This window comes from Tinamus guttatus, unplaced genomic scaffold, assembly GCF_059628265.1.
Source record: "Tinamus guttatus ecotype Peru unplaced genomic scaffold, ASM5962826v1 Tinamus_guttatus_pri_ptg000032l, whole genome shotgun sequence".
In the NCBI taxonomy this organism is placed as follows: domain Eukaryota; kingdom Metazoa; phylum Chordata; class Aves; order Tinamiformes; family Tinamidae; genus Tinamus; species Tinamus guttatus.
In genome coordinates, this window is record NW_028288566.1 from 605620 (window position 1) to 632397 (window position 26778).

Below are 26778 nucleotides of genomic sequence, written 5' to 3' on the forward strand. Positions count from 1 at the left end.
CTCCAATGGGGTTTTCTAGTTTTGCTAGTTATATAAAATGCATTTTTCCACTTAACTTCACTGAGGCACTGAGCTTATAGTGAAACATTTATTATAATGTTAAAATTGCTAGAAGGGATAAGGGCAGAGGTTTTCAAAACAAACAACTTCAAAGTTAATTCTGGTTTCAAAGTTAATTCTCCTGGCAATTCCTTTTGCTATAAAACAAGTTGTTCATTATTCTTTAATATGTTTTCTTATGTTTAGGTTTATTAATTCATTAAATCACCACTCAGATCTCTAAGAACTGGATGCAAAACCAAGAATATCCACTAAATTTACTGAAACTGGACCAAGGAAACAAATTTTTAGTGTTCTGAAGTCCTGCTCAATAGCAAAGAAACAATATGAAACAATCCCTCTGCAGATGCCATAAAAGGCCTTTTGAAGTCGTCTAATGGGAGAAATCACCTTATTACGATTTTTAGTATTGTGCACATCTGGGCTTGGATCGGTTCTTTATTTCAGGCCAATTAATGACTTATTTCATACCACTCTTGAGTCCTATACTTTTGCCTGGCCCTAAATTTAAGGAAACCCTCCCACTATGGAAGGACCAAAGGCTCAGGAGCAAAAGGCAGTTATTAAGATCCTCGCAAACACTGTACAAAATGCAGGCAATATTACTTTCTTTACAGACCAGGTGGTAAGTGGGATTCATATTCGTGAAACAACCTAGAAATCACAGCTAAAAGGTGTTACAGAAGTCACACTTTAAGCCTTTACTTCCATTGCATACTTAAGGGACTCTATTTAAAACACACACTTTCGTTATGTTACTGAGAGAAGCCTTGCTTCATTCTTCCTTTGCATAACACTTAATTATAGGATGCTTAAGCAGGTGGTTGGGTCCCTTGCTTCTCCAGTAACACAGTCACCACAGACAGAGTCAGCCCATCTCCCAGGCCATGTGGCTACCGCTCCAACGGCCAAAGGTTTCAGTGCTGCCTTCACCGAAAGTCATTTGAGAAATGAATATTAAGCAGCAAAAGGATTAACCACCTGTTCAACACTAATGAACCACAGTGGGACTACTTGTGTACTTAGAAGTTTAAGTAAGTGCTTTGCAGTAACAAGATGCAAAGCCAGTGGCGAATTCCTTTATAGCCTTTGTCATCAGCCTCACATTTGCAAGAGGAGACAGCAAAACTCAAGAGAGACATGAACAGTAGGGCTCTACCTTGACACAGCATCTAGGACAACAACCTGGTTGGCAGGATCAATCGTGTTCATGGTCCAGGTTTCCCAGTAGTGTCAGCATTAACTCATTGGAAAAGGCAGCACACAAATAGGGCCTGCTTGCTCTACCATGAGGGTAAGCTCTGGAAGAACCTGCCACTGATTTGGAGCAGTCTTTGAGTTTGTTAATGAAAATTCCACCAGCAATCACTCTACTCAGCAGGTTGAGGAGCTTGGAGGTCTTCCCATGAGAGCAGGGAAAGGAAACCAAGAAGTGCAAACCAATAAGTGTGAACTCTCTGATTTTTTTCTAGGCGTATCAGCCATTATCCCCCTTAAGAACCATGTGCACTAGCCACCTGGCTGCTACTGTTACAGTATCCCTAGTGAGATCCTGCAAGCATCTCACACTAGTTTTGTGTCTTTTTGCCTTTAGTCCCAGAGGGTCACCTGTTCCAGATCTAGCATAAGCTGGAGCCACATTCAGTTTAGGCTGCCAGCAAGATCCTGTCATAGTGCATTAACTTTACCAGCACTTACGTGGGACTTGCCATCCAAAAGCTGCATGGTGTGCCTCAGTGGCGAGCAGGTATTACAGAGGGGAGGACAAAGAAAATTATAGACCTGATTCCAGGAAAAATATTAGAACAAATTATTCAATGATGAATTTCAAGTATCTAAATGATAATTAGGTGATAAATACCCAGCGAACACTGCCAAGAACAACTGTGACGAAGCGATTTAATTTCGTTCTTTGACAAGATAACCAACCTAGCAGTCAAAGAGAGAGCAGGAAGGGCGATACATCTTGAGTACATCTCTTCATGAGCTATCTTCATGAGCAACCTGAGGAAAAATGGCCTTGATGAAATCATGGTAAAATTAACCACTTGACCCAACACCCCCTTGAGCTTCACCGTGCTTGAAAAGCATCACACCTCTGGGATCTGAAATTACCTTCTCCCATTCAAATCTGGCTTTTAATGCCCAGGGCATGGGAAGGTCAATAAAAGAAGCTTTAAAAATTTCCTGGTGAGTGGTATTTTAATTTGAGCTCTTTGAATGTCCTGACCTCTCTGGCTTCCTGCGCACAGCAGCTTTTGTTCATCTTTCCCCCAAAAAAGTCTGCTGTGGGTGGATAGGTCAAGCATTTCAGGGGTGAAGTCCTGCTGTAGTGCAGGGTTTGGTCTCTATCTACTTCAGACAGGTCTCACTGGCTACTTGAAAAAAAGAAAAAAAAATCGTATGAAGTATTTTTTTTTTCATTTTTTTTCTTTTTTTTTCTCCATTCTGATGTTAAAAAAGGAAGGAATAAGTGGGGAAAAGAAGCGTTCAAGATGCTTTTAAGGGCTTGTTCTCTGCCCTTTTTCACACCTACTTTCTAACTTTTCTGTGCAACACCCAGTACACAGCTGATACCTGGAAAAGCTTCCAAAAATAAACATCTCCATTATTTCTGGAGACCCGTTCCACATCAGTCTATCCCATCATTTAATTAATGATGATACCTGAACAGAAGGTAACAAAAGACACACCTTGGGAGCCCCCTCGCAATGCCATCTGCAATGGATATAGGACATAGGATATAGGATACAGGACACAGGGTAGAGGTAGCTCCCCGGCTATCTCACAAAAGCTGCTATTTCTCCGCTTGCTTTTGCGTTTTCACAATTCCCTCAAGGAGGGCTCCACCTTCGCATGGGTCGCTTAGCCCCAAAACGATGGGTGAGTTGAGCATGACGGGATACCTATTGAAATATTTACAGATTCCAAATGCCTCCAGTTATTCTGTGTTTGAAAAAAAAAAAAAAAAAAAAAAGGATCTTTTTTTGCAGCACTAAAACTATTCACGTTTCTTAAACAGAACTGCAATGCATTGAGATTTATTGTTTGTCTATTCCACATTTTGATTCTCTTTTCTTATGGCGCTTTTATTATGCCCAGATACCCCATTCTTCCTTCCTTTATGCTTTAAACTTTTCCTCGCAGAATAGCCTGAAAAACACTATTTAAAACTGAACAGACAACTCACGCTTAATTCGACACATTCTCTTCTCTTAAAAAAAAAGAATTCATAAGAAAGCAGAAAACCAATAGAAATCTTTACACTGCCTTTTTATTCTCATCCAGTGGGAGCAGCTATTCGCAAGACAACAAAACGCTTCCCAAGACCATTTGCAACCTTGACAACTCGGAAGCTGAAGTGAGGCTTCCTTAATGAACAGCACTGAAAGCAACTTAAGAGAAGGGTGATGTTTTCCAAGAGTCAAGTGAAAATGGAGTCCTTTGAGATCTCATAGAGATCTCAAATCCTGATGCTCCTGCAGGGGTCTGAGGTCACAGTGACACCTCCATCGTAGCCAGACTTTGCCCAGAGACAGTCCCAAAATTAAACACAAGATGATGAAGATGCTGCTACACGTAACAAGGCTTGCCATAAGCCAGACTATATTAATGCAGGCACGGCCCTGCGGCATCTCACTGTCAGGGCTGGGAGCTTGCCTGTGTCAGGAAGGGACCATGCTAGAGCAAAGACCTTCGACAACTAAAGGTTATCATCATTTTTGTGCAAATGACAATTTGTACCAAAAAATATGGGAATTGTATTGACTTTTTACGACAATTTTATTTTATTTTATTTTATTTTAACATCACATAGCTTTGAGTTGTGCATTAGAGGTTGTTTGTTTAAAATATACAGGTTGACATCTGGATGCTTTTGCCTTTGTACTTCAGCTTTTCTAGAGTTCCTTAGGAAAGGACGGAACAGGTAAGGAGTCTAAATCTGGACTTTGCTACAAAACATATCACAAAGCTGGAATTTGCAGACATTTGCAAAACACTTGCCCACAGTTTTCCACCTTTTCTGAGCAAGTCTGGCTTACCCATTGCCACATCTGAACACACTTCTCAGATCAGAACAGCCTCCCCAGCAGTAAAGGCACCAGCTCTGCATATGTCCCATCTACTGTCATCACTAACGGACCTACAGACAGCCAGAGAGCAATTACTGGGACAACGTTTGCACGGAGACGCTGGGAGGATGATGGCAGAAACAGGTGAGTCTGGAGATCATGCTTCATTTCTTCTTTAAGTCCCCAAAAAAGTCTCCAAAATCCAAATTAGTGATGTTCTTCCACAGCAAGCAACAAGATGCATTGCAGCTTCAGGTCCTGAGCATGCTGAAGTGGCTCATGCTACAAATCAGCCCAACACCTTGGCCTTCACCTTTGGAAATCATTATGCAGAAATGACCTCTGGAGAGCATGTGATATTTAGCTAGTGAAATGCAGCAGACACATTGGGCATGAACACGTAAAACTTCACTCCCTAGAAAGTCAGGTAAAGTAAATTACAGCAAGGGATCTATACTTTACCAAGAGGTTGATAGCCTTGTCGCGAAGGGCCTCCAAATGGATTCCTGCTTCCAAATCCACTCCCATCAATGGATCCATAAGACATTTTCTAGATAGCAGTGAATGCAGGATTGTATTTTAAACCTGTGAAAACAGATAGAAGGACACAGGTGACACTGGTTAACAGTCAGTTAAATCCTTTGACAAAAACAACAACAAAAAAAGGCAAATGAAAAGCACAGACTGACAGACCTATCTCTAAATTTCAGGATATCTACCAGCCAGTGAAAGAGGCACTAAAATCCCACTCTCATGGACTCATAGCTGATCTTGAGGGCAACAAAGTTATTTGACCTCTCTGGGCATTATTTTCTCCAGTGATAAAGGATGACCACTTACCTGTTTTGGCCATGGCAGGACTTTAATTACTCCCTGTTCACAAAGTGCTTTGAGATCTCGAGTTCATAGGCAAACACAGGGCACTCTATCAAAAAGCAGGGTAATGTTGTCTTCTGGAACATTACCACTATGGAGCTGCCTGGGAGCCTATCCATCATAGTGCAGGCTTGATGACCTCTCAAAAGACACAGTTTATTGCTATATTATAATCTCCTAGGTCTCTAGCATAAATATTGGAGCCAGAGTTTTTCTTGCTGTTTTTAAAAGAAAAACGTAATGCTGCAAGTCCTAAGGTAGTAGAAGTGGATTTAAGTCAATAAGGCTCTTGCAAAGAAAGCCTGCCTCTTCTCCCTCCCCGTCACAGATGTCTTCTCACCAACACCCTCAGACACTTTTCATCATCTTTTCAGAGAGGACCTAAGAAAACTCGTTACCCACAAATCCATGGGCCCTGATGGGATGCACCCCAGAGTTCTGCCTGAGCTCATGGATGTCATAGCTAAGCCGCTCTCCACCATCTTTGAAAGATCCTGGAGAATGGGCGAGATGCCGGAAGACTGGAAGAAGGCCAATGTGACGCCAGTATTCAAAAAAGGCAAGAAGGAGGACCCAGGCAACTACAGGCCAGTGAGCCTCACCTCTCTCCCCGGAAAAGTGATGGAACGGCTCATACTGGCCGTTGTCTCCAGACACGTGGAGGACAAGAAGGTGCTGAAGAGTAGTCAGCATGGATTCACTAAGGGGAAATCTTGCATGACTAACCCGATAGCCTTCTCTGATGGAATGACCAGCTGGATAGATGAGGGGAGAGCGGTGGATGTCGTCTATCTTGACTTCACCGAGGCTTTTGACAGCGTCCCTCACAACATCCTCCTGGGCAAGCTCCAGAAGTGTGGGATAGATGAGTGGACAGTGAGGTGGATTAGGAATTGGCTGGATGGCAGAGCTCAGAGGGTGGTGATCAGCGGTGCAGAGTCTAGCTGGAGGCCTGTAGCTAGCCGTGTTCCCCAGGGGTCAGTCCTTGGTCCAGTCCTGTTCAATTTATTCATCAATGACCTGGATGAAGGCACAGAGTGCTCCCTCAGCAAGTTTGCTGATGATACCAAACCGGAAGGAGTAGCTGATACCCCAGAGGGCTATGCTGCCATCCAGAGGGACCTGGACAGACTGGACAAATGGGTGGTGAAAAACCTCATGAAATTCAACAAGGCCAAGTGCAAGGTTCTGCACCTGGGGAGAAATAACCCCAGACGCCAGTACAGGCTGGGGACTGACCTTCTGGAGAGCAGCTCTGCAGAGAAAGACCTGGGTGTCATGGTGGATGATAAGTTGACCATGAGGCAGCAGTGTGCCCTCGTGGCCAAGAAGGCCAATGGGATCCTGGGGTGCATTAAGGAGAGCGTCTCCAGCAGGTCGAAGGAGGTGATCCTGCCCCTCTACTCAGCCCTGATGAGGCCACATCTGGAGTCCTGTGTCCAGTTCTAGGCCCTGTACTGTGGTACAAGAGGAATGTGGAGCTGCTGGAGAGAGTCCAGCACAGGGCTACAAGGATGATCAGGGGCCTGGAACATCTGCCCTATGAGGAGAGGCTGAGGGAGCTGGGTCTGTTCAGCCTGGAGAAGAGACGAATGAGAGGGGATTTAATCAGTGTCTATAAGTACCTGAAGGAAGGCAGTGAGGAGGATGGTGCTAGCCTCTTTTCAGTGGTGGCCACCAAGAGAACTAGAGGAAACAGCCAGAAACTGAAGCATCAAAAGTTCCACAAGAACTTAAGGAAAAATTTCTTAACAGTGAGGGTGACAGAGCACTGGAACAGGCTGCCCAGGGAGGTTGTGGAGTTCTCTGTCCAGGTCCAGGAGTCCAGGTTCTCTGGAGATCTTCAAAACCTGCTTGGACGCAGTCCTGTGCCACGTGCTGTAGGTGACCCTGTGTGTGCAAGGGGTTTGGACTAGCTGACCTCTAGAAGTCCCTTCCAACCTTAAGCATTCTATGATTTCTATGATCATACTGGAGGGATTCTCAACTCTTAAAAAGTATCTCAGCCCTAAAGCATGGCAGAGATGATGGCAAAGGAAGAGCATGGATAGAGCATGGATGCATCTGAAGGAAAAAAACACAGCAACAGGACCAAACCCAGCAGCCGTTTCCTCAAAAAACAAATCAAAAAAGGACAGCCTGTAAGCTGAGGAGAATGACTTGTTCACCGAAGACAACACTGCCCATTGGGTAGCCCTTCATCATAAGTGATAGGGTGACACTGCAGTAGAACAGCATTGAACAGTGCAGTAGGGTCCACAAGTTGGCATGGGATGACTGGAAATAGTATCTGTCATCCATGTACTGAGCTGCTTTGCCTTACAAATGCCACTTTTAAAACGAAGGACCTCTTAAAAACCCAAGCCTTAAAGTGTCTCTCGCCAATAAGCATTTGCAACCCATCACTGCAATGGCAGAAGATGCTGGAGCATACACCCGGGCAAGGCGATGCCCAAGGCTGCATGTTTGGCTCAATATTGGAAGCACATGGCTGGGATCAGACACCTTCTCTCTGACAGCAAAAAGCTGAGAACCTCCTCTGATTTGGAAGAGCTTTCTAATTTAGAAGAGCTTTCTGATACATGGTCAGTTATGCATTAATCATGAACCTCAGCTATGTCCATATGATGTTCCAAAGTCCATATGATTTATTAATCCAAGGCCTTGTTGAATACCACAGCAGAGGGCTGAAATCTCTTTTGGGGTGCACAGGATCAGCAGTGCACACTGAAGTTATTCCTTTCCCTGGTCCATCATGAAGAGCAGAGCACTAGAAATCCCCAATTATCCCCTCAACCCCCTGGGACTGTTTTGGCAGCTCTTGCACTTCTTTTCCCCTTTTCTTCTTTTTAAACATTCAAGTACAAGCCCCCCCAAAAAGACAAAAACTAAGAAAATCCTGGGTAGAGCTCCTCACACAGCCTCAGTGTATCCAAGTAGTCAGAAACAAAAGGGATGTGCGTGTATCATGCATGTGTGCTGAGAAAACTGAAAATTAGTAAATAAGAGTAAAAGTTAAAAGAAAACAATCCACAGATTTCCAATATACTGGAACAAACTCTCAAGTTGTTATCTTATTTTCTTCACGTTCCAGTGCACCAGCAATAAGAAAGCTGTAAGCAGGGAAGGAGGAGAACATAATGCATGGAAAAAAATGCCTCTAGACAATGGCTTCTAAAAGGGAAAAGAAAGAGGAAGCATATATCCTTCTCAGAGATGGGCAAGTGGAAGCTTATGCTGGCCTGACTTTCCCCAAGGCCACATAAAACAAATGGAGTAAAAGAAAACCAAAAAAGAGTGGCATGGAAGGGTGGCAGAAGAAAAGCTTTTTAGTCCAAACTCCAAATGTTTCATGCTGATCTTTTTTTTTTTCTTTTTTTTTTCTTTAACTTTCAAAGCACATTTTCATTTTAAAACTCTTTTTCTCTCTTTAAATGATAAAAAGAAAGAATTACTTGAAATATTTTGTTTCAGCTTAACTAACCTTTGTAGAAACAATCACTTCCCTCCCTAAGCCACCGAAATATCCCTTTTTCGTAGAGGTCCAGAATCACATTCTTACCCTGTAATAATATATTTACAGCAAAATTTGATAGCAATACTCTCTCTATACTCTCCTTTGACTGGCAGCAAAAGTATTTTCCTCCCCATCCCCCCAGCACCTTCCAATTCTTGCATTTCCTGCTCCTCAGGGAAGCTGATCCAAGGGCCATCAAAAATGCCAACCAGCTGCCTATGGAGGCTGTAAAGTCTCCATGCTTGGAGATACTCAAAACCCAACTAGACTTGATCATAAGCAACCTGCTGTGCATGACTAGATGGGGTTGGACTAGACAATCTCAACCATTTTATGATTATGTGATTTTCCTTCTAAGATGCTTTCCAGATTAACTTCCAACAACCAGAAAGACACTGGTATGAACAAACTCAATTAAAATATCTGTAAATTAAAAAAATAAGCAACAACAACAACAAAAAAACCCCACATCCATCACAGATTTGGCAACAAATCATACTAAACTGGTATCAACTTTTTTCTGAATCACGTATACAGGCTGCAGAGTCAAAGACGCAAAAAATGTTCTGTTTTTTTTTTTTTTTTTTTTTTTTGTGTTATTTATGAGGCATACTGGAATGGTAGGAAAAGCATATTGGGGAAAGGCATGTGAGGGGGGCACACTTTGCTTCAAAAATGGACTGTCATAACCAAAGAACTGAATAGACCCCACCAAGCCCCACTCCAGGACTAGCTCCATTTGGTGTTTTTAATAATGAGGCCAGTTATGGAACAGGCTTCAGCCATACTAAACACAGACCTGACATCTAACAAGGAGGCTACATGACAACTACTGAAATCACAGACATCCTAATGGAGCAGGAGTGATAACTGACTAAGAAAATAAGATGCTGTGCAATTTGGGTTAACTGCAGGAGCTGTGTTTAGAAATAAGCCAGCCACAGCACAGAGGATGGAGAATGACCAGGAATGGCCAATGACCAGGAAACAAAATAGCTGAAAAGGACCTATAGCCACTACAGGACTGCAAGTCCAACATGATTGCACAGGGACATTTCCTACAGAAGCATCAGGCATATCAAGGGATATATAAACACAATTAGAACTTTCAAGTCTTAATCCTTGTGTTTGACTTTATGTTCCAAAGCCTTCAGCTCTAGGCAATACACTCCAGTAAAGATTTTATCAGAAACCAAAGACATTCCAGAGGTAGTCCTAAGGATGACAGAAGGTCAACAAAACTTTACCTGCTAGGAAACACATTAAAAATGGGGTTGTTTTCAGAAGGAAAGACTGTTGGGGAAACACAAACATTCAAATCTGTGCAATACTGCTGCAGAAATGCAAGGAATAAAAAATCATCTTCATTCACAGTGGACAAAAAAAAGGAATAGCTCTAAAATGAAAACATCACATAGATCACACGATCCATTGCAAACCTGGTCTCAGACATGCAACATCCAGACAGGCAGGTCTTGCATTTACATGTATCACAGAGTGTGCACACATTGCAAGAAGATCCATCATGTCTTGGAGGGTTTGCAGATTTCTGGGGAAAGAACATCAGGAATTCGGTAGTGGATTAAGTGGGATCCTGTGTAAACCAGGAGCAAGTATCCAGGTAACTTCCTTGCCCTGAATTTCACTCACAGTTTGGATAATAAATACCTGCCATCTACGAATGCAAGGGGCAGTGAGAGCAACGGCCTGGCACTCAACACTCCTGTACTCTATTCCCAGCTTTTCCAGTGCCATGCTGATGGAGAAGCCCATCCACCAGGGCCTTGCACAAGTGAACAGTGATGATGACACATCCACTTTTCGATGGCCAACTTTAGATATATTTTCGAGGTTTGTAGAACAGATGGACTCCTTGTACCATGCAGTCTGACCTTCTTTGTAAAGAGAGCAGATTATTTCACACAAATCAGCTTTACCCATCAACTCCTACAGCCTCTGGTCAGATTGGGGTCAACTCTTTCCATAACAGACTTTATGGCTCCTGATAATGAAAGACCAGCCCCATCCACTCTGTTAAAGAGCTATATCTCCTCACCCCTTGAACTCTGCTGTTTGAACTCTCGGCTGCCTCTTAACCTTCCCTCAGATGAACTAAACAGATTGATTCCCTTTCACTTCTCATTATGATCCTTGTTTACCAGCACACACAAATCACAGGATGAAGGGAGAACACTCGGCATGTTCTTGCTTTCTATACCAATGTCTCTATTTCTCTGCCTGTGAAATGGATAGACAGCTACGGAGTCACCCTTTTGCAAGGGACTAAGATTAACTTAATACAAAAGTTTTTGCAAATTGTACTGTATTTCCAAATCCCCTCTAATGGCTTGCTCCCCAGACTTGATTCTGCCACTCATATTACAGTCCTGCAAGTTTCCAGAATCTTTTTGGAGATTTTTCAATTAAGAGAAACAAAACTCAATAAACCTCTATGCTGTTTACCTTGAAAAACACCTCTCTCTTTTTTCTCAGAAACTCTGAATTTATGAGAAAGTTCTAATGTTAAAGTACTTTTTTTTTAAAATCAATGGTTTTAACATTGAGTTGGTGTAATTGCACAAATCCCTGAGTGCTCACTGAGCCTTGTAACACAACTGTCAGAGGTCAATCAGAATAGCTGCAGGGGATGACTTTCCTCTTTCAGGCTACGGTTTTGAGGTAATTTATGCTCTTTTTGATTTTCTGTGATGTTTGCAATATTAACATTCAGTTCTTGAGCAGCTTTGAAAAGCCAAGGCAAGGAAGAAGTGCAGATGCTGAAGAAGTGATTGGCAGGAAGCAATGTCTCAGTGAAAATGGTCCACGACCGATGTCTGATGGGTAGTGGGACAAAAGAGCCATCTCACTGGATGACAATACATGTGCGTCCTTCCCCTTGCTTCCCAAGTAAATATGAATATCAATGGGAGATCCTTGCTAACTGAAGTTAAGGTGGTACCCATGCCCTGAAGAGCATGTTCTCTAGCCTGTGTTAGTAAGGCACAAAATAAGGCAACAGATAACAAGCAAGGACAGAACTTATACAAATCAGCTTGACTACCAGAAACTTCTAGAGACAAATATGTAGTACTTGACAGGCACAACGTCACTTATGACTGTAAACAATCTGATTCAATACACCAAAGCAAGCTCTTGCCCACCCTCCTCCATCTGAAGTGTACTACAGAGCTAAGCGAACGCCCACAGAATTAAGGCATTGTGGAGTAGGGGCAAAGTAAAAACAGCATGGATTATCTAGAGAACAAGCTTCTTCAGCTACTCTGGTGATCTGCTCAGAAACAATTAGCAATTTCTTTGAATCCTTCCTTTTCAAAAGAGTTCTTTTGAACAGAGTTAGCTTCTTCTCTTTGGCATAGCTGCCACCATAATGTTTGAAGGAATGGAGGAGGTTGTCTCTGGAATAAATACTGTCAGGACAGACTGTGAAGTCAGAGATGGCAGGATAAGATTTTCACATATTTTAACGTGATAAATTTTGAGCCGCATAGTCAGCTGGTTCACTGTACTTCTACTCTGGATGACACTAAGTGCTGTGGCTGATAACATCACTCTTGATTGCAAATTTCACTTAATTTCATTTTCCCAGTAGCACTACAACACTAGGCAGCCCCAGCATGGATTGTTACTGCCTCACCTATTCTTTCATCAGTCAGCAATACCTGTGATTTGTGGCTAACAATACCCATCACATATATCCAACCCTTTCCCATCAATCATAGGGTACCTTCTTCACCCCAAACTCACTGCAGGCCCAGTCTAAGACCTCCTCTTGACATCTGTGAGCTGTGGATCTGATAGACCATCAGACAACATAAAGGAGAGGGAAATCACAAGCAATAAAAATGGAAAGGAATGATTGCCTGCAAATCACTGGCATTCATTTCACATTGCACAAATATCCATATATTACAGGCACTAAGAACAGAGATGAGACAAGCAATCTGGAAGCCTGTTGTGCTCCTTTCATGTCAGTCCCAGTTGCCACTTCAATACACAAAGTTTTCTTCCACATCTAGCCTATTGTATGTCTTCTTAAAAAAGAATCCAAGACACTCTGCAAGTGAACTGTACGTCACTAGAGAGAGGTTGGCCTTAGGCAAATGCCAAGAATGAGGGCTGAATATATGTTGTTTGGCTTGGGAATCTCAGATTCATAGACCTCAGTCCTTGTTGTATAAACTTCAAGGGAGCAAAAGGAGCTATTTAGGGCTGCTAGAGAAAGTCTTCCATCAAAAAGATCACAGATGTCATAGAAAGATGGATGCCTTCCTTCTTCAAAGCAGCAACAAGGCAGTACACACAAAAAAACAGTTTGGCTCCCAAGAGCAGGAGTTGAGTGTGATAAATGACAGAGAGATTGCAGTAGCAAGGTCAACTCTTAGGACCCAAATTTCTGTTCACCCAGAGAGGCAATCAGGTTTGTATGATACCGAGGTATTTAGATCAAGAAAAAGCGAGGAAGACTTTTTGAGGGAGACCCAAGATGTTTTAAAGTCTTTAAAGTCACACTGAGTTGTGTGTAACATTTTCTACTATTTAACCTCAGACTATATGAGTGGCTACGCCTAGATGACTTATTCGTTGCTGGGTCACTGTTAGCTCAGTTTGATGGAGATGTGATGTCATTCTTCCTATTCTTTAAACTGACATTAAAATAATGGTTAAACAATATTTCTTCTGGTTCCTGCAGGAAAAAATGATCTATACAGCCTCCAACATTGAATCTCCCTACTATTAATGCTCTGAATCAGCACCTGTTTTAATCTGCCAAGGTTTTTCTTTCTTTTCTTTTATTGCCTTCTTCTAACTGCTGTTTTTTGTCACGTTGCCTGCTTTTTGTGAACTTTGCATGTAGAACAGTCTTAATCTATCCATATGCTAGACAAACACAGAAGTATTACATATTTCAGTGAACAGCAAAATTAAATTTCCAGTTAGTTCAGCATCCAGGTTTCATCTGCCTTTTCAGGGGTTACAAAAGATGAATATTAACACCTCTTTGCAGAAAAAAGGAACACAAAGAAGTAGGAATTGGTGTCTAGTTTGCTACTGTGACTTTAGAGCAAACTTATTAAGTACAAAAGATACACATAGGAACGGACAAAGACCAAAGACTCAGAGTTTTACCAAATGAGCAACAGCTTTTATAAATTAGCACTCAATTTCAGCAGAATAAGGAAAAATACAGCAGAGGCTGATAAGCAATTTTGAGTCCACAGAAATGTCTTGATTGATAAATGTTCAACGCTTTCGGAAAGCAGATACAGGGTAAAAATGGGACTCTTAAGATAATCAAGCAATAGATTAATGAATGCTTGTGTCCTGCTCCCCAATAACCAAACACAACTGTTTCCAGTACACCACTTCCCAGAGTAGAAATATTACTGTTCAGTGCACAAAATCTGTATATACAAGCCTAAATTCCCATCTAGATGAATGTTCACTGGTGGCTATATTATAAATAAAACCTGCAGAAGGTCAAACAAGAAAAAGCAGAGTCTAGTGGAAAGAGACGGTACACATGGAAATTCAAGAGTCTACTTGTATCTTTTAGCCATGAAGCTTCAAGAAACAGTAAATCGCCTGATATCACCACTTCAGATTTCCTGCCAAGACTACAGAAGTTGACAGTAGTCAGCGGCCTCAGAAGCTTAATATTTGGAGAGAGGAGGATTTTTTTTCTGAAGTGTTTGAGGTTTTTTGTTTGTTTGTTTTGTTTTTGTTTGTTTGGTTGGTTTTAATGGGAACAAAAGGAAACAAAGAAAAACAATGAGATGCTGTGCAGTGTTTCCCTAGTTCCTTCCCAGCGAGACAGAGGTAAGGCCAGCACTCAGGAAGGTAAAATGGTTAGTAGCTGAAGGGTGGTTAGGAAAGTCCTTGGAGGCTTGAAGGGCATCAAAGGCTACCCTCGATGAGCTAGGAAGAGAGAATGGTAAACACACATACCAAAAGTGAAGAATGCAAGTATTTGCAAATATTTCAGGGGGATAAAAAGGAGAAGATAATTCAACACAGCCTGAGGGAATACAGGCACAGCACCAAACCTTAAGTAATGTTCACTTAATTACAAAACTATTGGCCTTACCCAATATCCACCATCTCACTTATCTGAAATGGGATGTGAGGCAAAAACAGTGAAGAGAACACCATACAGCAGGAAGGTTACTGGTGAACTAGGAGTTACTTCTTTTATAGAACTGATTTTTTTCACCCACCTCATCAGAAAGAAGAACCTTAAAAGAAAGACCAAAAGAATGAAGTAGCCCTTTGGGCTTTTACTGCTACTCAAACTTGTAAATGAAGCCAGAAAAGACTTCCAAATGACGACCATGCTATGAGAAAAGGAAAACCAAGGAGTAAAAAGATGTGCTGCAACCACGAGAAATTGTTAATGTCCCTAATGACTGCACCTGGTTCTGGGAGCCACCATTGAGAATCACTGCCCAGAATCAGCAAAGGTTGCAAGCCAAGTTTCCTACTAAATTAAAGTGATTTTGCTGAAAACTCTCCATCACAACTGCACTGTGCCACTGTACACAGAAGAAAAATAAACGTTCAATCTTCCAACTCACCAACCTTTGCCAAGACCCCTCACTGAACAGGAATACAGCTGAATGGGAAAGAAACTACAATTAGCTGCATTTTGCAGGAAAGGTGAAGTGGCTCATGGGGCTTTCCAGCGAGTCATAGCAGTTGAGATTAGAAACCTAGTAGGTCAGAGAACTCGAGTCAAATGGACCCTCTTCTTGATCCACTGATTATTTCAGCCAGTCTACCAACGCACCAAGTCAATCTTCATTGAAGAGTTTTCTGTGTTTTTAAACCACAACACAATCTCCCTAGGTTAGAAAGGAAGGCAATCACCTTGACTAACATAAAATACCATTTTCTACAAGGAAAAAACTTCAGCTGCTTTCCATCTTTCGCTGCACAGCTGCTTGCAACGCCAGTAATCATAAAACACATGCCAAACACCTCAGAAATAAGAAAACCTTGGGTACAACTAGGTCATTGCAAAGAGCCTGGGGCATGCACAGTACAGCCAGCAGAAGTGCACAGAAAGGGACACTCTTCACAAGATACAAAGTCACAGCAAAGTAAGCAATTGCTGGATACAAGAGATGTATTTGACCACAGACCAGAGGGAGATGATGGAAGAACCTATGAATAAATTTGCCTAAATAGATGGAAAAAACACTAAACATGACCCTGTACCAGCAAGTATCTACATGACTGAACTCATCCCCCTGTTACATCTTGTGCATGAGGACGAGTGCAGCAGGGAAGAGGCAAGATTAGCATAATACAAGAAAAGAGCTTCTGCAGCGCTTGAAGGCTTACAAGCAAAAATGACAACTCAACACCGAGGAGGCCTGTCATGGTGCCCCAACACATAAATATGTGCTGTCCAAGGAGTTGGTCTTTTCAGGCCAACTCTTCTCTGAGAGAGTTTACCAAGCATGGAGACAGCTAACAAAAAACTCACCACCTTGCAGGATTTCTTCAAGCTGACCCCTAATGAAAGACATATTTGGTTATTATTTGCACAGAAAGAAGCTGACACAATCAATACAGAGACAACATCATGCTATAGAGGTAACAGTATTTATCAGGATTGCTTTTCTCTCATCAGTCATCAACTAAAGACTATATATGCAACATTTCAGCTTGTTTCCAAGGGTCCCAGCACCAGTAACACCCACCACATATTTAGGGAATTCTCCTTCCTGCTGTAAGCTTATATAGCGCATGATGGCACCAAAGGAAACTGAGTGCAAATATCAAGGAGAAAAGCAGCTTCACTGCAGCGCATGAGTCATGAGAGGAGAATGCCAAGCCCTTAACAAGACAAAGCAAAACAACTGACTATCAAACCATGTGTAAGCCCAAAGATGCCCTTAAAGCATTGCAATTGTTAGTGAAAAAGCACTGTGTTTTAATACAGTCATCTACATCTCTGTAACACTCTGGTGATGACTCGATACACTGAATGGGATGCAGTGGCCTAAATATAAGTAAGTGCTGAGTACCATTAGAGATGGTATGATGATGTACAATACATACATGGGGTTAGTGGACCTGACAAGGGACGTACAGATGATGCACATCCTTCTTGTATGGCAGGAGAGTGGGAGCTGGCTCCAAAAGGAGCTAAGTTGCAGTGTGAGCATCATGCGTCTGAGCTCCCATGATGGCTGGCAGAGACGTAATCAAAACAGTGAGTGGAGCCTAGTGAGCAAGTCATGAGAGGCAGCAGAGGATGATGGAAGCTCCTGGGATGGAGGTCTCCTGTTCTGACCTGGTTTGCCTCTTCATATGAGGAGAAATGAGAAGGAAAGCCCTCAGGCAAGCATGGAACTGGAGCACAGAACTCTCCAAAGGGTTCTGAGAATTCCTCAAAAGTCTCATTTTGGACAACTGATCTGCCTTGCCTCTTTGTTCACTAAATGCTCTTCACATCATGAAGGATGAGTGCACACTTGTTACAATCCAGGAACCGGGCCTTAGGACCCAAGTTAGAAAATACTGCTTTTGGATGTTCTTGCAATTCTAAATCCTTTCATTTGAGGATTTTAACAGCACTAAATTCCCCATGCGTTGCACTTCAATTGCAGTGCCAACTGTGCAAGCTACATGTCACAACATCTCTATACACAGAATGAAGGGAAATATTCCGTAGAAAGGAGAAGGCAAGAAGATCCCGAGGGGCCCACCAAAATCCATCACATGCATTTACAGCGGTAAACATAGTCTTAGGTGTTTAAACTCCAGATAAGAACATGAAAGTCATGGATGCTGAGCTTACATTTGATGAAAAGTGGTCAGCTCTGTGAAGACATATCCGTATCATGCTCTGGCTAACACATTCCTAACCAAATATACTCTCATTGCATTGTACAACTGTATGCTTGTAAAGAAAGCAAGTGAATCAAGGTGGTTATAAGATGTAGAAGTGTTTAAGTCTCCCATCAGGCAAGGCAAAAGACGGACATGCTCTGCTGTACTCACTTTCAGCCTGTGATGGCAGTGCCAGCAGCACTTTAATCGCACCAATACTCCCTTAAAATCATTCTACAGAATTGCAATGCTGTGTGGGTACACTTACTTGTGTAGAAATACAAGCCCTCTCAAATAATATTTTATTTTCTATCCAAGCTTGTCTAATAGTCCTGACTTCACTCTTTATTTTTGTTTTAGTGGCTTGATTCTACATACTGCATAGGATTCACATTCAAGGAGCCAAGTTTCCTCTCACTCTTTATATGAATGCATTCAATTTTTTTTTTTTTTTTGTCTTTCAAACTTCCCAGCCCAAAGAAAGCATCATTGTGAAAGTGAAATGAACATAAAATGAAGGCAACTCTGTAATGGAGTTGGGACATGGACCAAAGAACTTGCAATTCAAATATTCTATTACACTGTTTGCTTGTGGTACACTCAAAGCTTTGGGAAGCAGCCAAACCCAAATGGACACAAAACAATCCATGAAAATTACTGCTTCAAGGTGCAAGTACCAATGAAAAATGTTTTGATTGGAAAACGAAACTGAAAACTGAAGGTAAAAATGAAAAGCATGGAGTAGCATGTACAGCAAGAAGAAATGAAAAAAAAAATGAATAGAGAAAATCTAACAAAAAAAAAAAAAAAAAAAAAGAGCTCTTTATTGGGTTTTGGCCATGTTTGTCCCTCTGTGAATCAGATCCAAAAATCTGAACTCCTGAAAGTCACAGAAAACAAAGAATATTGGAGATCAGGTGGGCCTTAGGGGATTTTAGATGAAATAAAATGCCTTGAACTTAAGCAACTTAAGTTTTTGCCAATAGTTCATCATGGCAGTGGATTCCCTCACTGCCTTAAGGAAGGAAATCAAGGACATGTCCACACTTTCGGGGATAATGCTGAGCACTAGATACCTCTTGCTGAGCAGAGCAGAGCCGTGAACCCCAGTGCTGGGTCACCCGTGCAATGTGACTGTCCTACATGTCAGTCAGAAATCCCTCCTGGGCTTCTCCAGGACAGTTCTGTTTTCAACTTATATGCCACAACACTATTTCTAATTAAATGCATCTATTTGTGCTGATTTTATAGCTATGGTTTGCTTGATTTCAAAGTAAGGCAGCAAAAAGCAGTAACATCTCAAGCAGCAGTGTCAGGTTGATCTCTCCATTTTTTTTTTTTTATTTATTCATTAATTTACTTATGAGATAGACAGATGGACTTTCAGTCCTACACCACTCTGGGGGCTGAGCCCTCATTGCAGAAATTCAGCAGACCTATTTTTGAGTTTTCAGAGCTACCCTCCAAGCTCACAGCTCCCTTTCTCCAACATTTATATTCCCCTGGTAGATAATCTCATTCGATCACAATTGACTTGGAGAGAAAAAAAATAAAAAATAAAAATAAAACAAACCAACCTCCAAAACTCAAGGTAAGTTGGTTATACAAACACTCAGGCTTTAGACCTGAAGAAGGTAAAACCCATTCTACCTTTCAAATCAAACATCAGCCTCACTGTGCTTTAAGGCAGCAACACTGCTACTGGAGCAGAGCCAAAATACTTTAAGGTCAAATATAAAACCACACGATAGGTACCATTAAGTTCATGGGAGCACAGGGAGTGTGCACAGAGCTGTGTCTAATGGGCTAGTGCCAGGATCAGAGAAGGTTTCATTCAAACTGAATTGTGCCTCCCTCTTTGGGCTGCCTCAGTTATTACAGTAAACACAATCCAAGACCTAAATTTGTAATCCAGGTAAGGTATGAGAATCTGGCCCCTAATGATTACATGCTCATAAAATCCACATAACATTGTTGTTCTTTCCACTAAGCAGCACAAACAAATGTATCAATTAGATTTTGCCAGGTACTGTACATATTGCATGCACTTCAAATAAATTGCTTTGTTGCAAAACAGAGCCTATCTAAGCTCCAGCAGGGATGGGTGGTCCCACTTTAAATCGCTGTAAAGAAATACATGCCTTTACTGGGCCATTATTTTTCAGGGAATGCTTCAAAATCAATTTTCAAATACTCAATTCCAAAAGTTGAGATAGGCGCTCTCTGCAGACAAAATTAAGGGAAACTATAAAAGAACGGAAAGCTAGAAGAGAGATCCAGATGGAGTCTCTGCTGAATTCTATAAAATATTTACAGATCTTCTGTCACCAAAACTTACGCTTCTTTTTGATGAGGTGGAAACCAAAGGCTCTCCACCTGCCCTTTATTTGTTTGTTTTTAAATCCTCATAGAAGAAATAATATTGTGGAGGAAGAGAAGTCACAGACATTCCTCCATCTGCAATTACTGCGAGTAACGCCAGTTCATCGATGCTAATTCAAAAATTCCACACACATACACAAAAAGAAGAGATATTGTCTCTTTATTTAATTTAGCTCAAAGTTATTCCCTAACTTCCAAGTTAAAGAGCTTGTTCATTAAAATAGACTTTGCTCAAATAAGCACAGGCTGATATTGCCATCATTCACAGAACAAATTAACAGCTCAGTCCCATGACAGTGCTGTCTCTAGATACTAAAAGATACTTAAATCATGTGAAATAAGGGCAAAACATCCACTTTTCATATAATATTAGCCCCACAGTGGATTTTAAAGCACACATCCATATAGCGCATGGTATCTCCAGATTTGTCGGAAAAAGGAGAGAAGGAAAGAATGTGCAGGTCCCAACTCTCAGATTTCTTGCTGCACGTTATGCTGGCTGTTCCTGAACTTCATTCTGTCCCCAGAACAAGGCTAAAAGATCTTAAAAGGTAAATATTCTCCATTGCAATGCGTGATCTTCATTTGCTCTTGTCAGATCTGTGCATTACGGATAACTCGCAGAACAAATAACTAGATCCTCAGCAGATTAAAAAGAAAAGAAAAAAAAAAGACTGAAAAAAAATAAAAGAAAAAAGAAAGAAATGTGGGGAGATGCTTCTCTTGAGTTCATTGTTTTCATTGCTCAGTGCAGCATTTTCCTTCTAAGATGCAGAAGAAGCGACTAGATAATGAATTGGTCTCCTCTAGATGTTGACTTGATGAGCACTACAATTAATTCACATTAGCATGCCATCCTTCCTTCCCCTTCACACTTTCAGAAATGTCTCTCTAAACCAAGCTATGATTACCAGGCATACATAAAAGCTTCAGAAAAATACTCCTCCACAAGCATATGGCAGAGCAAATTTGTCCATCACTGAAGGCTTTTCATGGCATTTATCTTGAAGAAGGTAGTACACTAAATGATATAGATGTCTCTACATCTGTAGATGCTGGCTATATTCAGAGCTTTCCCTTATCCCTCTGTAGCATGTGCCATCTCTTTTTCTTTCAACCCAGGAAAGCATCCCGCTGTCTGTAGATGCTGTAGGATCTCGTTGGTAAGATCCATCCACAATGTCAATGCTTTGCTTTCCATGAGCTGTAGCAGACCGCAGTCACGTGCTCTGGCAAGGAAATTCAACCAATACCTGAAGTCAAGCCTTGTTGTAGCAGCCAAAGGACAAAATAATTCTGCTATCTAGACAACTAGCAGCTTTTAAGGAAGACAACTTCTTCCTTAATCAGTATTCAAAATCAGTATTCAAAAATGTCCACTGGTTTAGCTAAGCACTGTTTGAACACTGTAACTGCCAGATGCAACAATCAGTATTAAAAACTTTGAACTAATCATAGCATCACAGAATGGATGAGGTTAGAAGGGACCTCTGGACATCATCTAGTCCATTCCCCCCTGCTCGAAGAAGGTTACCAAGAGCACAATGCCCAGGACCACCAAATATCTCCAAGGATGGAGATGCCACAACCCTTTCGGGCAACCTGTTCCAGTGGTCAGTCACCCTCATAGTAAAAACGTTTTCCCATATGTTCCTTAGATTCAGACACATTCCCATCACGGGCACACTGTTCATAATGTTCCCCCATCAAAGAGCATGAGTAACACGGCAAACAGTGTTTGGTATGTGTGCTAGCTATCAAAATATAAGGACAATCGCTGGTATGAATTGAGACCTTACCCATTAAGATATTCTTCCTATATTAGAATCTTGTTTCAGAACACACTGAATCAGTTCACCCTTCCCGATCTAACAGCATGGCAAAGGCTCTCTAGCATGACAAGACGGAATAGCTCTTAAAACAATCCTCTCGGAAAACGTAATTTCATTAGAGCAGGCTGACCCTGACTGCTTCTGCTCATGTTCTTCTATGTTACCCCTTTCACTGACTTATTTAATTTTGTTTTTTAAGCAAATACATACAAACTCTCATGACATCCTTCTCCATGCTGGTCTAAACAAGAACACCAGCAGAATAAGACATGTGTGAGTGCTAGGCTCAGCAGTGTAAAAGGCTGCAATGTCTTTCTTTAGTGGCCATTTTATATGCAAGAGTTAATATTGTCTGATACACACAAGAAAAACTCTTCTAGCTCAATCGATGAGTCTGAGAATTTGAGGTCCAAAACATATTGGAAAACAGCTACAAAAGCAAACACCAGAATATAACCTCCCTTTTCCAAAGTGCAGTGTTAAAAACCTTCTTGGGTCTAGGCAAGCAACAGACCCTCAGAAAAGATGTTTTTTTTTTTATCCTCTGCCTTTACTCACTGTTTTAAAAAGCTTCAAATCCTATCAGGTCACAGCGGAAACATCCAGCTGCTCTTCTGAAGAGGCATTAGTTAAAACAAAATGCTCACGTATGCCTAGTCTTTCTGCCACTGAACCCAGCACAGACAAATTAAACTTGAAGGACTCTTGGGCTCTTAAAATTCAGGATCTGCTTTAGTTTGCAAAATCTGAGCTGTCTTAAAGCTGCATTTCCTGAAATGAGAATACCTGCTTTGCTTTCAGGCATTTCATTCTCTAACTCTCCTGCAGTAGTTCTGCATACCTGAGTTTCTCCTTCACTGAAAAATAATTTGAGGTTTTCATGCACATGAAACTACATATATATATATATGTGTGTGTTTAATCATAGTGTACAAACATGCATTAACTTTAATTGCATTAAGTCAAATAACTTTTCGAATGACTCCAAGAGAGATACCATTCAGCATGCCTAAAGAACCTGGATTTCTAGTGAATCTCAATACATTATTCTCACATCAGTATGGATTTGTGTCTCTCTCAAACACCAGCCAGTAATGAACTGGACCAGTGATACAAGAATCCTACATAAAAAATAACTCCCATTGGGCAATAGCTAAAATTCTTCTTCAAATGGAAAATATTAGCTTGCAGTTTAAAGCTGTGCCCTTTGCAGAGCTGCTTATGTTCTTAATTCTCACAGAAACTTTCAGGATCTTCATCCAGCTCAGCTTTTGCTGTTATTTAACCCACAGGGAAAGCTGAAAGGACATGCATTCCCTCTCGCAGAAATTTGTGAAGCTCTTCTGTTTAACTAAGCAAAACGCTACAACTTTTGTAGAATTTTTTGAAGCGTGACACAGGTAAGTCATTGTGGATCTTTTCAGCCAACTTTCTTGAATAGGTCTGCAGTCATTATTAATAAAAAGGGTCAATCCAGTATATCAGCCTCGACCTTTCCGAAAGGACAGAGGTATTTTACTTATCAGCTCCTCAAAAGAGTAAGCAGATGGCAGAAATACCTGTTTGCAGTCTAAAGTGAAGGCTTGTTCTCCCTATAGACGTGTAGACGTGCTTTGATAGCCCGTATGCACTGATCCTACCCCGACAGGGAGAGATCTTTGCATGCTCAGGACATGACATTTCCACGTTATAAACTCATCAAGAGCAACCAACCAAGCATGAAGCAAGAAGCAGCATCCGAAGTCGAACGTGACAGTATTTCCAAGCCGCATATCCAAGATACCGACAAATCAAGGAGGACTGGGAATTAGATGCCACGCCACAGAGGAGACCAGTTGCTTAAACACTTGTCTATGGAGCTCAAGGGGGGGAAATAATTCTCTTAGGGAGACTTCAATCTGACTGGCATATGTGTGATATCTCTTGCCACCAGCACCAAAACATCCCTAGAATTATTTAATATTGCGAATGACAGTTTCCTAACTCAGAAAGCCATGCATTAGGCTCAAGGGAATTTTGCATTAGACCTCATCTAGATATGGAGGAATTGATCAAAGAACTGAAAATTAATGGCTGCTATACACATATATGTATATATATTTAACATATTATATCTAGAATGTTAACAAGGTATCCTTAGGCCTTGTAAGAGTTTTTAAAATGCCTATTAGCAAAAAAAGGGGTGGGGAGAATCAAAACTGCTAGGGAGATTAAAATATGAACAGGTTATAGGAAGTCTGGGGACCTTTTCCTGGAATTCTAAAATTCTAAAATTCTAAGGCAACACATTTTCCACAGGAGAAGAGGTAAGACTGCACAAAACATCTATGAAATGTTATATACAAACTCAAGATATTTGTCTATGAACAAAAGAGCCATTTGATTTAAAAAGAAAAGAAAAATAAATCCACAGTCCAAAAAAAAAAAAAAAACACCTCAGACAAGTAGAGAAAGAACTAAAAAAAATTTTGGAGTGCTGTCAGATCAGAAGCAACTAACATGGAAATAATTTAGAAAAAGCAGGAATACTGATCCCTGTTTTATATATATACACACACACATATATACATATATATTTTTAGCACACACATATATATATATATATATATATATACACATATATATAAAATCACTCCCTGGTGGGAAACCCTGGCCCTTTCAACAGTCACTCAGTGAAGTTCTCCAACAGTGGCCCAGACATGATCGATTCCCCCAAGCCTGTAACACACACAGCAGCACCACAGAAGAGCAGGGGCAAGCAGCAATTTGGCTCATTAGCGCTGATTTGTTTGTGATACCATTGAGGAAAGAAAAAAAAACAACAAGGCAATTCCACCAGAAAAATGAAGCTAAAGGGTAAAAAGAACAAAAACAGTGCTCATTAATGGCCTTCTAGTGTGAAAACAAAACTGGGGAGGAAGAAGAAATAAAAAAGCAGCAGCTGACATTGGACTCAATTAAAAGGAGAATATTACAGTTCACCCCTCTGGTTTTCTACTCCTGAAAGAGAGCTCAACATTGGTTCTCCAACTACTGGAAATCCAATCCTTAGCCATGAGGAATATTTACATTTTGCTATTAAAAATGCAAAATCACATGGATTTATGGGAACTCCTAGCATCTTACCTGTTGCAATAATATGCTTCTGTCCATGGGATTACAAGTTGTGCTGATAGGGGTGAAGACACCATGCTGACGCACACAGATGTCTGCAAGGCATCAAGGCGGCTCTGATTAAAACCTAATCAGCCCAACATTATCAGGCTGCAATTACACGCATCGAATTAGTGTTTCCAGAGCAGTCTAACGGGGATGGCCCTGGGTCATTTTTATCAATGACTTAATAGAAAATGTTTATGGTCAGGGCGCTGAAAAGAGCACATGGATCATTTGATGGCCAACCCAGTTGACCATGATTCTGAATACCAAAAATTTTGCGTAAGCCCCAAATTTATGATGAACTTATCATCAACAGACAGAGGAAAGACTAAGGAGGTTGTATCACCTTGCACTTGCTTCTGCAGGACCCTGCACTTGCTTCTGCAGGACCCTGCACTTGTCATGTTGAGTCCAACGCTCTGCCCAGTCCTCCAAAATGTTGACTGAGGCTCAAATGAGAATCCAGACACCTAAGAAAGTACCAGAAACACACTTTTTTTTTTCCCCCCCAAGATTGTGATCTGCTGAGTTTAACTAAATGTAGACTTAGGCCCAGCTTTATCTAAATGTTGATGTGTGGGTACAGTCATTAACTGTTTCTTTGAGTAGCAAGCAAACAACTCATAGCTAGAATCTGGAACAACGTGAGGACCAGGAATCAGGTACTAATTTCCATTAGTAGGGATCATTGTCATCAGGAAATTTTACTTCGGAGAGAAGGAAAAAAAGAAGAAAAAAAAAATGTAGTGAGGAATAAGCTAAGTTTAGATTTCCCTCCCCAACCTAAGAGATATGCTTTAGTTGAGACAGAAATAACTGAAGGAGGGATTTAAAAAACAAAACAAAACAAAACAAAAAAACCCCAAAACCTTTCAGATTTTGTTGGATAAAAGGACAAACTAGATAATGAGGGTGATTCCTTCTGGCTTTATAATCCATTTCCCATCACCATCGCAATCGCTGAAGCTACGCTTAGCACATATTTACACTCGTGCAAGGTTCACAAGCTTCTCTGTGGATTTTTCAGAAGCTAATAAAATAATAAAATAAATAATTAAAATGAAAATATTTAAAAAGAATAAATAAAACAGAAAAGATCTGGAGAATCTTCACAGTGGAGATCTGGAGAAGCTTCACAATGTCACTGAGCTTTTCCATGTCTATGAAGTGCCTCTCAGGATTGTCATTAGCATCGCTGCACTGTTTTAACAAACTTAGCTCCACGAATGTGATTATGCCACTGATGTTCCTGATTACAGCTGAGATAACTTGATTATCTCTCTCGTAATCAAACATTATTTTGCATGTATCAAATGGATTTGGGGCACAAACATTTTTTTTTTCTTAATTCAAACAAGCTTTATTATTATTATTATTTTCTTTCTTTCTCTCTCTCTTTCTCTCTCTCTCTTTCTCTCTCTCTCTCTTCTGTAGCATTTCCCTAGTTCTCTGTACAGAGGGGTAGGCTGATTAATTTTAGTAAAGAGAAAAGGAATTTCTTTTTTAATTTAATTAAAAAATAATTAAAAGCATTAAAACATTTTTAATTAAAAAAATAAAAGAACCTTCAGATATTTCAGAGAAAAACTGACAAAAAAGAAATGTTATGCAAGTTACCACACACTGCACTAAAAAATAAAATATCCTAAGGGAAAACTGGCAGTTTTCAAAGGGCACCTGATACATCCTCAGTGCTCCAGATGAATGGCACATATGCACCAATGTATCTACCTCCTGAAAGTTCTTCATGTCAATGGGGTTTAAAAGGTTGCCACTTGTTTTCCTCCCCACGCCCTATCCTCCTGCTTCCTTTTATGATGTTCTTTAAATTCCATGTTGGAGCTCAGCTATCCAAGCCAGCAAGAGCAGGAGCTTTGGGTCCAGAGAATATCCCCGCATGGATGTTCAGAAGAAGCATATGAAAACACAAAGCAGAAGGGGTTTCTGCAAAGGTTTTGCTGGTAGGAAGGTTAAAGGCCCAAGGATTTCCACCATGATACCATCCTTCTTGTGACATAAA

General features: G+C 40.9%; 1 protein-coding gene across 3 annotated transcripts in view; it reads right to left on the reverse strand.

Annotated features, from left to right (window-relative positions):
* The window catches only part of TSNARE1 (t-SNARE domain containing 1), a 418229-nt gene that overhangs the window by 321343 nt on the left and 70108 nt on the right, over positions 1–26778 (reverse strand). For 2 of the 3 annotated variants that reach the window (XM_088531270.1, XM_088531278.1), the window contains exon 2: positions 4596–4718. In XM_088531270.1, the coding sequence (XP_088387396.1) occupies positions 4596–4680 (85 nt within the window). In that variant the 5' untranslated portion in view covers positions 4681–4718. Of the gene's footprint in view, positions 1–4595; positions 4719–9632; positions 9744–26778 lie in introns of those variants that run through there. The other variant, XM_088531285.1, reaches the window with a different exon arrangement.